This window comes from Malaclemys terrapin, chromosome 2 (genome assembly GCF_027887155.1).
Source record: "Malaclemys terrapin pileata isolate rMalTer1 chromosome 2, rMalTer1.hap1, whole genome shotgun sequence".
Lineage (NCBI taxonomy): Eukaryota > Metazoa > Chordata > Testudines > Emydidae > Malaclemys > Malaclemys terrapin.
The window spans coordinates 250,538,903-250,553,740 of record NC_071506.1 but is presented as its reverse complement, the minus strand read 5'-3'; the positions used below and the strand labels follow the sequence as shown (position 1 = coordinate 250,553,740).

General features: G+C 41.3%; 1 protein-coding gene across 1 annotated transcript in view; it reads left to right on the top strand.

Annotated features, from left to right (window-relative positions):
- Positions 1–14,838, top strand: part of DNAJC1 (DnaJ heat shock protein family (Hsp40) member C1) — a 179,633-nt gene that overhangs the window by 150,810 nt on the left and 13,985 nt on the right. Inside the window, exon 9 of the mRNA XM_054020664.1 lies at positions 6,960–7,079. Within this exon, the coding sequence (XP_053876639.1) occupies positions 6,960–7,079 (120 nt within the window). The remainder of the gene's footprint in view (positions 1–6,959; positions 7,080–14,838) is intronic.

Here is a 14,838-nt window from a genome sequence, read left to right as displayed (position 1 = left end):
CTCCGCAATATCGGCTCAAAGATATCCAAATGGGTCTTGGGTTGCATTAATCACTGTTATCAAGGACGCATCCTGTTGTCTCCATCTAGAATCCATACACACTTCATGAGGTTAATTTCGACCTCGGTCGCATTCATTAAAGATGTCCCTATCTTGGAAATCTGCAGAGTAGTGACTTAGGCCTCTGGCCACACTTTCACAGAACACTATGCGATCACTGGAAATTCAGCTTCCAATGCCATCTTCGGCTCCACAGTAGTAACAACCAAAGCCCCAACTCTACATGGGGGATACTGCTGTGAAGTCACCGACAGTGGACTACCCATAGGGACACTATTTGAAGAAGAGGAGGAAGTTACTCACCTTGTGCAGTAACAATGGCTCTTTGAGATGTGTCCCCCTATGGGTGCTTCACTATCTGCCCTCCTCCCCTCTACTTCAGAGTTCTCCATAAGGGGCTGTGCTGTAGAGAAGGAATTGAGTGGGGTTCACCCGCACAGACCACTTAGGCTACGTCTACACTACCCTCCTGAATCGGCAGGTAGAAATCGATCTCTCGGGGATCGAATTATTGCGTCTCGTCGGGATGCGACAATCGATCCCCGAATCGACGCTTGTACTCCACCAGCAGAGGTAGGAGTAAGCGCTGTCGACGGGAGAGCCGCAGAGGTCGATTTGCCGCCGTCCTCACAGCGGGGTAAGTCGGCTTCGATACGTGGAATTTGCGTATCTTAAATCGACTCCCCTCCCCCCCCCCATAGTGAGGAAATAGCCTCAGAGAGGGACATTGCATGTGTGGGCTGAATGGACACTGCTACCTAAAATCTCTGATTAGAGACGCAGGGGTGCACACACACCTACAGTGGAGCACCCATAGGGACACACATCCCGAAGAATCATACTTTCTCGACTCCAGAGCCCACAGTTCTATATGATCATCTCTTGAGGTGGTGGCAACACCTGGTTAGAATTTTATAGTAGTTGCCAGACTTTCCAGTCCCATCCTTCATCGTGAGGTAAGTGGACTTGAGGTGCTTGATCTGCTCCCTGCAATACTGTGCGGTTTGGTCAATGTCAACCTCCACCACCCTCATCAAGATTTTAATCATATAAATGCATGTTTCTGTTACTTCTGCCAAAAAAAAAAGGACCTTGCAGCCCTCACACTACAGGTTAGCCAGAATCACTGGTTGATGGGCATCTTTCTTCTGTTTGACTGAACTGGGTTTAGTTGTGTTAACAGTAGCGTAATATACTTGCAATGAAGGGTTAATGCCTAATGGCTGTATTTAAACCAGCAGTTAGCTTCCTCTGCATAGGAGGCGAGTGGGAAGTCAGCAGATAGAAGGACTGGAACATACAGGCCCTGGGAATTGTGGAAGGAAGCATTGGCAGACTATCCAAATATTTAAAGTCAGCTACACGTGCTTTAGCTACATCCTGCAAAATGGGTGGGCAGAGACACACCCCCAGATACACTTAGTCTTGCCAGCTTATGTCTATACCTAAAGCACTACAATGGCACAGCTGCAATGCTGCAGCTGTGCTTGTGTAGCACTTCAGTGTAGACATTTACTACAGCGACAGGAAGGGGTCTCCCATGGCTGTACATAATCCCCGGAAGGCAGTAGCTCAGGCAATGGAAGAATTCTTCTATTGACCTTGCATTGTCTTGACCCAAGGTTAGGTTGGCTTAATTAAGTCTCCAAGGTCTGGATTTTTCACACTCCTGGGACACCTATGCCAAACTAATTTTTCAGTGTAGGCCACCTCTAACAGTATGTTCTTAGGATGTTTAGCCATATCCAAGGGCTCTATGTGTTGGATGGGGGGGGGAGGGGTTGGACTAAAACGTGTCAGAAGCAGTGTCTGACCACCTGCTATGTAGACATATTCTTATGTGTACAATGGGGTAGGCCAAGGGCAGAATTTCAGCCTTTGAATTTCTTGATAATCATCAAATTAGAATGGATCCTTTTTAAACATGGGAACTTTGATGTGAATTCTAAAATGTAAATACTTCTCAAGTCTATCAATAAAATTCTATGCAGTTGTGTAATTCTTCAAAATATTAATAATTTTAAATTAGAGACCAAAAAGATGGTTTTTCTTGAAAACAAATGCTACTCTGTGTTCTTAACAACTTGATTTTTAGTTTCTATTGTTTGAAGAAGGAATTATTTTTATTAAAAAAGAAGAGACCACATAGCATTTAACTGCTTTTACTACACATAATAGTGATGCAAAATAACATACCACATTCTTAGTTGCTCTTTAAAGGTTGCAGAGGAGTTTGACTGACCTCATTCTTCAATAAGCCATTTAAAGGAATATAATTTGAGCAAATGCTATGAATTTTTAAATTTGTAAATGTAATTAATGTTAAAAGTAGGGCTGTCAAGCAATTAAAAAAATTAATCACGATTAATCGTACTGTTAATAAATACCATTTTTTAAAATATTTTGGATGTTTTCTACATTTTCAAATATATTGATTTCAATTACAACATAGAATACAAAGTGTACAGTGCTCCCTTTATATTACTTTTTATTACAAATATTTGCACTGTAAAAAAAAGAAATAGTATTTTTCAATTCACCTCATGCAAGTACTGTAGTGCGATCTCTTTATCATGAAAGTTGAACTTACAAATGTAGAATTATGTACAAAAAAAACTGCATTCAAAAATAAAACAATGTAAAACTTTAGAGCCTACAAGTCCACTCAGTCCTACTTCAGCTAATTGCTCAGACAAACAAGTTTGGTTACAATTTGCAGGAGGTAATCCTGCCTGCTGCTTGTTTACAATATCACCTGAAAGTGAGAACAGGTGTTCACATGGCACTGTTGTAGCTGGGGTCGCAAGATATTTATGTACCAGATGTGCTAATGATTCATATGTCCCTTCATCTTCAACCACCTTCGATAGGATATGCCTCCATGCTGATGATGAGTTCTGTTCAATAACGATCCAAAGCAGTACGGACCGACGCATGTTCATTTTCATCATCTGAGTCAGATGCCACCAGCAGAAGGTTGATTTTTTGTTTGTTTGTTTTGTTCAGGTTCTGTAGTTTCTGCATCGGATTGTTGCTCTTTTAAGACTTCTGAAAGCATGCTCTACACCTCATCCCTCTCAGATATTGGAAGGCACTTAAGATTCTTAAACCATGGATCGAGTGCTGTTGCTATTTTTAGAAATCTCAGATTGGTACCAACTTTGTGTTTTTGTCAAATCTGCAGTGAAAGTGTTCTTAAAACGAACATGTGTTGGGTCATCATCTGAGACTGCTATAACATGAAATATATGGCAGAATGCAGGAAAAACAGAACAGGAGACATACAATTCTCCCCCAAGGAGTTCAGTCTAATTAATGCATTATTTTTTTAACGAACATCATCAGCATGGAAGCATGCCCTTTGGAATGGTGGCTGAAGCATGAAGGGGCATACGAATGTTAAGCATATCTGGCACGTAAATACCTTGCAATGCCAGCTACAAAAGTGCCACGTGAATGCCTGTTCTCACTTTCGGGTGACATTGTAAATAAGAAGCAGGCAGCAGTATCTCCCATAAATGTAAACAAACTTGTTTGTCTTAGCGATTAGCTGAACAAGAAGTAGGACTGGGTGGACTTGTAGGCTCTAAAGTTTTACATTGTTTTGTTTTTGAGTGCAGTTAGGAAACAACAACAAAAATCTACATTTGTAAGTACACTTTCATGATAAAGAGATTGCACTACAGTACTTGTTTGAGGTGAATTGAAAAATACTATTTTTTATTTATCATTATAGTGCAAATATTTGTAATATAAAGTGAGCACTGTACACTTTGTATTCTGTGTTGTAATAGAAATCGATATATTTGAAAATGTAGAAAAACTTCCAAAATATTTAATACATTTCAATTGGTATTTGATTGTTTAACAGTGTAATTAATTGCAATAAATTTTTTTAATTGTGATTATATTTTTTAAGTTAATCGCGTGCGTTAACTGTGATTAATCGACAGCAATAGTTAAAAGCTGAGGCCTATAGCTCTGTTTACTTTCATTTTGTATTCAGTGTGGAGAGTTAATCCCAGAGCAGGGCTTTTCTGATGCAAAATCTGAATGCTTGTGTAGTCACAACAGCTGTCCCCTCACTATGTGGTAGCTTCCATTACCTAACTGCAGAGATGAATTTTGGCCCAGTATTTCAGTAATATTGGACACACATGGTTTTAAGTGACAAAGCTGTATGCTTATTCATTCATTTGAGACTCAGCTACAGTTGGCTCCAAATCAGAACAGGGAGAATACATTCACACTATGGCCACCCTCATGCCTGCTTGTGGCAGTTGGATCATAGTAGGCACTGTTGCATCTAAAGACACAATTATCTGTTGCTGAGGAATTGCAAATTCACCAAAGCTCTTTACAGCACTTGTGGTTAATAATGGATTCCTAAAAAGCTCTATTAAAGAATTTCAGACCTATCAATTTTATGTCCTTATTTTTATTTTATTGTTTTAAATTGTATTATTGTAAGTTACCATGTTATTGAAATAATTGTTTCATTCAGTACATTCAACATATTGGTATCATAGATGCACATATAATTAGTAGGTTTGTTTGTTTATTTTTTAAAGATCAGTATTGTTTATTAAAGATCGGTAGACAGTAGGTTTTTATTAGAATTCCTATATGATGAAAATAGCTAAGGAAAATGATGTGTTTACTTTTGTAACATTTACACACAAGAATTAAAATATGCAGCACATCCAAGAATCAAATCTTACAAAAAATGGTTTTAAAGAATTTAAAACATATCAGACAATTTGTTACCTCTAAAATGTTTCTATTAGTGCAGAAATATGACTTTGATTTTTGTGTGAAATTGTTTGGATATGCTTTGAATATTGTGTTAAGATACATCTGTGCAGATATTTTTGTGCTACAAGCATTTACATTTGAAATCAATGTAAAACATAATTTTCATTTGTTACTGAAACAAATTGCATTTACTAATGCTTACATTCCGTGTGTGCGGTTCTATACTACGTATGAAAAACTTATTAATTAAAATTCTCTACTTAGCCTCTTTTATTTTAAAAATAAATAAATAGTCCTGGAATTATATTTTCAAAACTAGAATATGTATAGGTACCCAATAACTTCACTTCTATGAACCCCAAAGTTATGGAAATACGTAAATAAAGAAGTTTTAATTCAGAACATGTATGCTTTTACAATAAATAAACTGTAAGGTTACTGTGTGATAATGAAACCTGGTTTGTATTTAGCATGTTCTTCACAAGCCACTAGTATACATGCCCACTTTATTGTATATGTAGTGTATGTGCTATATCTCTCTCACTACTGTGTGTGTGTGCGTGTGTGTGTTGCATTTAAACGGATAATGAATTCATGCTTGTATTAAAAGCTATATAAATATGAATATTTTGAGGCTTTTAGCATTTGATGAACAAAGAATTACGTGGCTACAAAATAGAACAATTGATAAAATCCTCCCCACTATTGGCTATTATTTACTGTCTCTTAAGTGGCAGGTTGTATTTATGCCAATTTATCTGCTTCAGGGAACATTCTTGATAGCAGAACAAAGTGAATAAAAGTAGTTTGCTTTGCAAATGAATGCAAATGATAGAGCCTTTCGGGAAGCCCTTTAACAGGGGCAGTGCACTTTGATTATGAGTGAAGCTGCCATTTGGACATGGTGAAAAGAGCACGCTTGAACCATTGATTGGGGGAGACAGTAAAAAGTCAGGAAGGGCCCGTTAAGCTTGCAGTGCGGCAGGCGGATGTCAGTGTGGTTAGAGCACAGTGGGAGAATGACAGGCAGGATTAGTGTCAGGGAGAAGCTTTGCTGTAGCTGTGGAGATGGTCCCTGGGGTCACTCACCTCTGACTGTTGTTCTGTGCTGATGGCTCTGTAATGCAAACTGCTTGATATATGCCTGTTCATTATCAGAAATGGTGATTAGAAAAGGTATTTATCATAAAGGATTCTTTTAAAAAAATAGAAATGGTTAACTACTTTTTACAAATGCTTAGTTCAATAGTCCCTTCTTTTACTAGTGTGGAAGGCTGGGTACAGAGCCTTGTGTTCTTGGAGAGGCAATTTAACATACAAAGATTTAATAATTAATTTGACAATTATATCTGAGGAACCAGTGTTTTCTTGCTTTACTCAGTTTTATATGGTTGTCATAAAGGAGGAAATTGTTTACGATTTACAGCATGCTGTTACAGTAGAACATTGTTTTATATTTTGGTTATTGGGCCTTGTTGCTCTTTGAAAATGTCCAGTTCCTTTCTGTTTTCTTCGTGTACAGTGCACAGAAGCCACAGGATTTAGGTGCTTTAAAAAAAAAAAAAATTCTCAATGGAATGTAAAATTGTCAGATTTCACTTCCAAAATGTTAAAATATAATACATTATGGGGGCTTTAACAACTGACTGAATTGGGCATGCTGTTTTAAAATACAGATTTATAAATAACATTTTAGGATTATTTTCAGTATTTTTTTTTCAATTGAGGACTTTTTAAAGATTTCTCTTCCTTTATATATCATTCAGTTATACGTAAGAGGATTTTACATATTATCTAAAATGTTGATATCTTAGACTGTGGTTTAATCTTTAAGCAGTAAAATTGTTTATTTTGATTTTTATTGCTTGCTTTTTTCATAGTGACATAAGTTAAATGTGTCTACTGCACTAATGTACATTTTGTATATTAAATATTTTGAATGGTTCAAGTTCCTTCCCTGACGGTTGTTTTTATGTACTGTTTTCTGTAACAGAGCATTCAACTAACAAGCTTTGGAAACCGTATTAAATTACATTGTTACAACAGCCATTATTTGATTAATTTATTTAATGTCTTCACTATTTTATCCAACTACATTTTTTTCATTTTCCCAGCATAATAAATGTTTTACAAATGTTTTGCAGGCACCTGAATGGACAGAAGAGGACCTTAGCCAGCTGACAAGAAGTATGGTTAAGTTCCCAGGGGGGACCCCAGGTCGATGGGAAAAGATTGCTCACGAATTGGGTCGATCAGTGCCAGATGTGAGTTCACTCAGATTTGCTTTGTATGGAGAGTGACAAACCAGAACAAGACAGGCAGTGTAGAAGGCAGACATAGATGGGGTCCAACATTGTCTTTTGAGAGAGGCTGCAATCCTTTTAGGACCTGGAAGTGAACCATTAACTAACTAAGCAAGAAGCAGATGTCAGCAGTCCCTTGCTCCACAATTAACAGCTGTAACTGATCAGCTGTATGGGGGATTCTGGTGCTTAGAGACCTGAGCTACCGTAACCTGATAACAGAAAAACAATGCCAGTTTTAGTGTTCGTAGTAACTAACCCCTTTTAACTGCAAATGGACATTTGTGAGTTCTGTTTAAACCAGGTTTAAAAAAAAGTATGAATCATCTAATAGCATTTAGACAGGAGGGTTCCATTAATTAAACTGAAATATTTCTACAAAATGATAAAACAGTTGGTCTGAGATTGATACTATTTCAGTTCCTATTTCCAGACTATAATATAGTTAACAATGGTATTGTGTAAAATAATTAATATCCTTATTCAAATACTTATTTTATGGGGGTGTGCCATATATATAAAATATGGCACACCACCGTGTAAACAAACTGTACTTAAGGATTTAAAGTGTTATCCTGAAAAGTATAAAAAAAAATTTTTCATTTTCAGCAGTAGATCACTTGTATATGCTCTACAGTGTCTGCAGAGTACCATTCAAAAGTCTCTTCAGTTGATCCTATTCCAAAGAGTCTGGAGGGGTTAAAGAGAATAAGATTTAAATGTTTCACTCTGTTGATGCACATTTTGGAGCTTGTTGTTCTGTATTCAGCAATTAAAACCTAGCAAAGATACTTTTTTTGAAAACCAAACCCTCATTTAGTCAAATAGTCATAAATTGTCATATAGGTTACAGTGAGTTATCTGCAAGCCAGTTTATAAAGTGTTTTTACCTTTTCACTGGAAACAAACATAGGTGATTTTTATCCCTATCATTAAGAAACTAAAGAAACCTATATTATATCCAGGCAAGCTATAGGGATCTTGATGTGCATGTGACTAAGCAATTTGTAACGCAATATACTGCAGATAGTGAAATACATTGTGTTCTGTTTAGAGATAGGAGTGTCTCTCACTTCATAGTAGTGGCCAGCGAGGGCCTCATTAGAAGACGCTTTAGTTTACTCAGGAGTTGTAAGTAATACATTTTATTGTAAGCAGTTTGACAGTGTACTACGTGTGAAAAAGAACTCTTTAAACACAGACTTGCACAAAAATTGTTGTTAAAAATCTGCCTGAGAGACCATTATTATTAATTATTATATTTATATTATTTTAGTGCCTGGGAGCACTAGTCATGGACCCCATTCTGGTAGGCACTGTACAGACAGAGAATAAAAAGACCAATACGTTTAGAATCTGTCTTTGAATATCTAGTGGGTCCATCACTAAAATCTCTGGGCACTAACAAATTACACAATGCAAAACCTGTCCTAAAAGATTACATTCTACACCCTTCTTCATCTGTTGTCAAGTGTGTGTGTCTCTGTGTGCGTGTGTATGTATGTATGTATGTTAAAAATATGTTTTTATAGAGAGCCTTTCACACATGAGAGATCCCAAAATGTTGCCTATACATGCCCAGTATTGGGGGAGAGAAAGAAGACTGCTGCTCAGACTCCGAGAGAGAGAGAGAGAAACTGAACCACTGGGTCCTCTGTCCCCTGAGCTATCTGATGAGAGATGAGAAAGATATATCCTGTAAGCACTGAGCTGGCAAGGAAAAAGGAATCATAAGAGATGTTTTACAAGGGGAGTCAGGATCTGGAAATATACCTGCTATAGCATTGATTTCTTGTGGCCAGTATGTAACAGGGCGGCTCCTGCTGGAGGTAGCCACCCCTGATTACAGAATGAGTCACACCTGGAAGAGATCAGGATGATTGCCCTATAAACAGCAGCAGGAGGCTGCAGAGAAGGGGGGAAGTGCAGGAAATTGTAGAGTGTGTGAAGGGCTCCTGCAGGGAAGACCACAAGACCAAGGGAGCTGTGACAGAGCTGGAACGTAGGGAGCAGGAGGCTCCTGTTGTGAAACCCGGATGGAGTTTGGGCCTACAAATTGGGGGCCTAGAGGCCTGTGTCAGAAAGCTAAGTTCCAGCTAGGATGAGCTGAGAGGATGGGCTGTGAAAACAGAATAGGACAGAAGAGTTCCAGCTGTGAGAGAAGACACTGGAACAAAGTATGGACTGTTGTGTGGTGATGGACTTTATTTTGGAACTGTGAGGATTAAGAGGAGTTTGTTATTTAGGGTTACCATATTTCCACAATCAAAAAAGAGGACGGGGGGGAAGCCCCAGCCCCAGCCCCGCCCCCATCCACTCCCTCCCACTTCCCACCCCCTGACTGCCACCCTCAGAATCCCCCCCTCCCCCGCTTCCTATCCCCCTGACTGCCCCGACCCTTATCCACTCGCATGGGTGGCAGGGTTGTAGAAATTTTGGTGGTGTCCAGAACCCACCCTCCCAGCACCTGCCTAAGGCTCTAGGAGGGAGGTTGGGTGGAGGGAGGAGGTCTGGGGTGCAGGTCCTGGGCTGGGGATTGGGGTGCAGGGTGCAGGTTCTGGGATAGAGTTTGGGTGCTGGGTGCAGGCTCCGGTCTGGGGCAGGGGGTGGGTGTGCGGGGGGGGGTGAGGGGTGTAGGCTCTGGGATGGAGTTTGGGGGTGGGAGGCGGTGCAAAGGGATGGGGTGCAGGCTTTGGTAGGGAGTTTGAGGGCAGGAGGTGGTGTGTGGGGAGGGGGTTTGGTAGGGAGTTTGGAGATAGGAGGGGATGCAGGGGTGAGGGCTGTGGGTCTGAGGATGAGGGGTTCATGATGTACGGGGGTGCTCAGGGATGGAGCAGAGGATTAGGGTGTGGGAGGATGAGGGCTGGGGATGAGGGGTTTGGGGCGTTGGAGAGGCTCAGGGCTAGGGTGGAAGGGCAGGGTAAGGGCAGCCTGTCTTCCCATTAGTAGATGGGGGACACTAGGACCCGGGGGCAGCAGACAAGGGAGAGGCAGATGGGGGGGGACGCAAGGTGGGGGGGTGGCAGGTGGAGAACGGGGACCCATCCAACACTCCCCTGCCCCCTGACTGCCCCCCCGCCCGGACTCCCCTTACCATTCTGGCTCCACGTGTTTGCAAAACACGCTGCCCGTTGGGTCGGTTTGTGTGTTACACAGGGCTGCAGACAGAGGGAGGGGGGAGCAGGGGAGGGCTCTGGCTGCTGAAGGCCAATGGGAGTGGGTCAGTCGGCCCAGCCGCCCAATCAGCAGCCGCACTCTGCATGAGAGGGAGGGAGGCAGGGGAGAAAAAAACCCCGGACATTTTAACCTTGTTACCAATTCCTCCCGGACGGCTATTTAGGGACGCAAAAGCCGGACATGTCCGGGGAAATACGGACGGATGGTAACCCTATTGTTATTAAACCAGCCCCAGACAGAAGGAGATGTTATCCACATGAAAGTCTGTGTCCAGTTCTAAAGGGGCCTGCAAACGGGGGCTAAAAGGGCAGGGTTCCTGCAAAGTGACCCGGGCCAGAACTGGGGAGGCGGGAGTGGTCAGTAAACAGGTACCCCACTGTATAGTCCCAGCAATAAAGTAGCTTATGTAAGCCTTGTCTATACTAGCCTTTAATCTGAACACTTCCCGCTAATGCTGGTGCAGCTCCACTTTTGTACACCAGGCACCAGCAATCACTATTATATTTACCACTATATTGCATAGACCTGCATTGAGCAGGTTTCAATGAAATGGTGCTTAACAGGTCAGCAATTGCCTGGAGCCCTGTGTACATTAGCTCCCCCACTGTTGATGCTTTGGTTGTTAGAAACTGGAGTTAGGAACTACCATAAACATGGATATTAGGTTGTTCCTTAATCTTGTCAAAAGTGACATGGAGTCTTTATTTACAGCCTAGTCTAGCATTATCCAGGCCAGAGGGACATTGGGTTTGTCTCATCTAAGGAATGAACAAGAATTCTTACATGTGGTCTTCAAAGCAAAAAATAATAGTGTGCAATGTTCCCCCTAATTATTTACATCCATGTGCGGAATGAATTTTGTTATGTGCACCAATATGGAGGTGATGTATGGTAGGGGTGGGCCTAGGGGTTTGGAATGTGGAAGGGGGTGGACCTCAGGGCTGGGGCAGAGGATTGTGGGAGGTTGGGGGTTCCGACTGAGGGTGAGAGCTTTGGGGTGGGGATGAGGGGTTCAGGGTGTCGGATGGGGCTCAAGGCTGGGGCAGAGGATTGGGATGCAGGGGGTGCAGACGTTGGGGTGGGGCCAGGGATGAGGGGTTTGAGGTGCAGGCTGCAGCTGGGAGAGAGAACTCTCCACAGCCCTCTCTGACTGCAGCAGCCCAGGGCTGGCACAGAGGCACCTCTCCCCGGCAGCACTGGGGCTGTGGCCGAGGTGCCTCTCCCCTGCCATGGCAGCACCAGGCCAGGGGAAAGGCATCTCTCCCTGGCCACGCTGCTTAGAAGGAACTTAGTGTGGGCTTTTTTTCTTTATAATATATCAAGAGAGCCTGAGATTTTTACAATAATTCTTGCTTACTTTTTGCCCAGAAGTATCAGGAGTCTTGTTTTACCTGTTTTTGCAGAGAATTCTTTGTAGGGCTTGCAAACTACTGTATTTGACTCTTTGCGGATTGCTTTCAGGTGTTTGTCAGGAGCTTGGCTAAATAGGTATTAACAAAAATAAAGGTATTTTTAAATAATCCAACTAGAAATCTTCCCTCTTTTCAACTGGTCAAGTTTCAGTGTTTTATGATGTCATCATCCCAGTCTATATAGTCAACAAAAGGTCCTTTAGCAAAAACAGTAGAAAAAACTTAGTATTTGCAGTGTTAAAAAAGAAAACCCAAAAGCGCTGACCATGATGCATAAAAAAGAAGCAAAAAAAGAGCACCAGCAGAATTTTTTCTTCCCACTTTGTAGGTCATCTTATATTCCTTTGTGGTGGTGGTATTTGTAATACCAAACAGTTGTGAGATTCTCATTTCCACTGCAATTCTTAAGCAGAATGAAGTGATTTAAGGAGTGTGTGTCTGGCTTTTGTCAACATGTCAGATCCTTAACGTTATTTTAACTTAGTCTTTTTGTGGTTTCAAGTGTTTGTTTTTGTATGTTGGCTTTTGTTCGTGTGTGCATGGGGGGGAAGGGGTTAATAATTATCATCCTGACACAATAGATCATATAATATGCTTTTGGCCAGTCTTAAACAAATTTTAATTTTTAAAAAAATAATTGGGCTTTTGTCCTTTATTTCTTTGCCTGAAAAGTTGGCTTTTATTTAAAAAAAAAAAAAAAAAAAAAAAACCCTGCTTAGAAATATCAGAAATGCAGAGTACTCTTCCTTGGTTCTGCTAGACAACATCTTTGATACCTGAGCATTGTGAGCATATGTGTTGTGAGCTCTCACCTTGCAGTGAGATGATGTCATCCCTGTTCAGTGCCTTGGCCAAAATGTGGTTAGAGGGAGTTCAGGGGAAGGGAGCTCATACCTTGCTGCTTATCAAGGTAAGGTAGGATAATCCTAAATGGTTCAGCCACTTGAAATCTGTGCTGTCAAAGAGGTGGTGTAATAACAGTTGATAAACTTCCTTCCTAGCAGCCAGTGGTGCTGCACCTCCGTTTTCTCATCTTAGGATAGCTGTTTGAGTCTCAACAACACCTCCCCTCCTGTTGCCGAGGTCTGATTCCACAAAACCTCAGAAAAGTATCTCCAGTAGTCCTAGCTGAGACTCTCCCATCTTGAGCCTGTCCCTCAGGCTTGTCTTCCCTTTGCTCTTATAGGAATGTCTTGTGTTACCTACTGTCTTTAAGCTTTCCCCTAAAGTTTGGTACAACCATTCTTCATTCTTCCATGGGGCACTTCTACAGCCTTTTTTCCATCTCCAACAGCCACAGCTGCTACACCTTCTATAATTTCCTCTCTGAAAAGACTTGTAAGCAGGCTCTGCTCCATTCAAGTTCTCTCATTCCAGGCCTTTGACCTGGCCATTGAGGAGAACCCCAAAAGAATTAATGGACACAAATCTGACATCAGGAATCATAACATTCAAAAACCAGTAGGAGAACACTTCAATCTCTCTTGTCACTCAATAACAGACCTAAAAGTGGCAATTCTTCAATAAAAAAAACTTCAAAAACAGACTCCAACGTGAAACTGCAGAACTGGAATTAATTTGCAAACTGGACACCATCAGATTAGGCCTGAATAAAGACTGGGAGTGGTTGAGTTATTACAAAACCTAAACCTAATTTCCCCAATACTAATTTTCTCCCTACTGTTACTCTCACCTTCTCGTCAACTGTCTGAAATGGGCCACTCTCATTACCACTTCAAAAGTTATTTTTCCTCCCTTGGTATCCTGCTGTTAAACGAATTGTCTCGTTAGACTGACCTCACACTTCGTAAGACAGCTCCCATCTTTTAATGTATTTATACCTGCTCCTGTATTTTCCACTCCATACATCTGATGAACTGGGTTCTAGCCCATGAAAGCTTACGCCCAAATAAATTTGTTAGTCTCTAAGGTGCCACAAGGATTCCTCATTGTTTTTGCTATTACAGAGGGTGTCTTCAGCCCTAGTTTCAAACCTGAGCTTTCTCCTCCTGCACTCTAAGGGACAGGAAATGTAAGCGGGTGAGTTTTCCATCCTGCTGTAAACAGAATATACACACACTTTAAACATTCCCTTTCCTGTGGTTTGGCTTTACTGATGACACAGATAACAATAACAGACTGAGTTTTATATCCTATGTGCTGGTCTATGTTGCAAAGTTAGGTTGACTTAACTACATCGCTCAGGGCTGTGAAATATTTTGTGCCCTATGCAATGTGATTAAGTTGACCTAAGCAATGCTGTAGATACCACTCAGTCAACAGAAGAATTCTTCCATTGATCTCGCTACTGGTTCGTGGAGAGGTGGATTTACTACAGCCACGGAAGAATCCCTTCCTTTGCTGTAGTAAATGTCTACACTGCAGCTGTGTTGCTATTGCGTTTCCAGTGGAGACGTACCCTAAGCTTTCTTACCAAACTTGGCTTTTCTTAGGGTCTTCTGGCCAAGTATCATTTGCTTTGGCCTGTAATTCCTTCTGCCTCTCAGATGCATATCCTGGTGGGAGTGAAGATGCAGCTGCCACTATGACTTAATAGGGTTTATATTTTTATGCAGGGTTTAAGCATACAACATCATATGACTCATCAGAGGAGTCCTGTGTCCCCATGCAGACTCTACCATCCTGCTACAGACTATTACCCTGCTACGAGCGGGAAAGACAGCCTGCTGAGAGGGGCTGGGGTAACCAGATGTCCCGATTTTATAGGGACAGTCCCGATTTTTGCATTTTTTTTCCTTATACAGTCTCCTATTACCCCCCACCACCTATCCTGATTTTTCACACTTACTGTCTGGTCACCCTAAGAGGGGCAAACACTTCAAACCCTGCAATGCTACATTAGTAGCTGAAGCATAGTTGAGAGCAAAGAGTGTAGGGGACAATGAGGGGCAAATGTGGGAGGGGCAGACAGTGAGAGGTTGGGGACAACTCTGCTCTTCTCCCCAAAAAAGTCTTGGGATGGATGGAGGAAGGTTTACAGATACTGACAAATATAGAAACAAATTCCTTATTTGTTGGGAGCATACTGAATTTCTTTTCTTGATTCAGTTAACAATCTGTTAATTAGATTGATGCAAAAAAACTGAAAAGAATCTCCCTGAATTGACAGA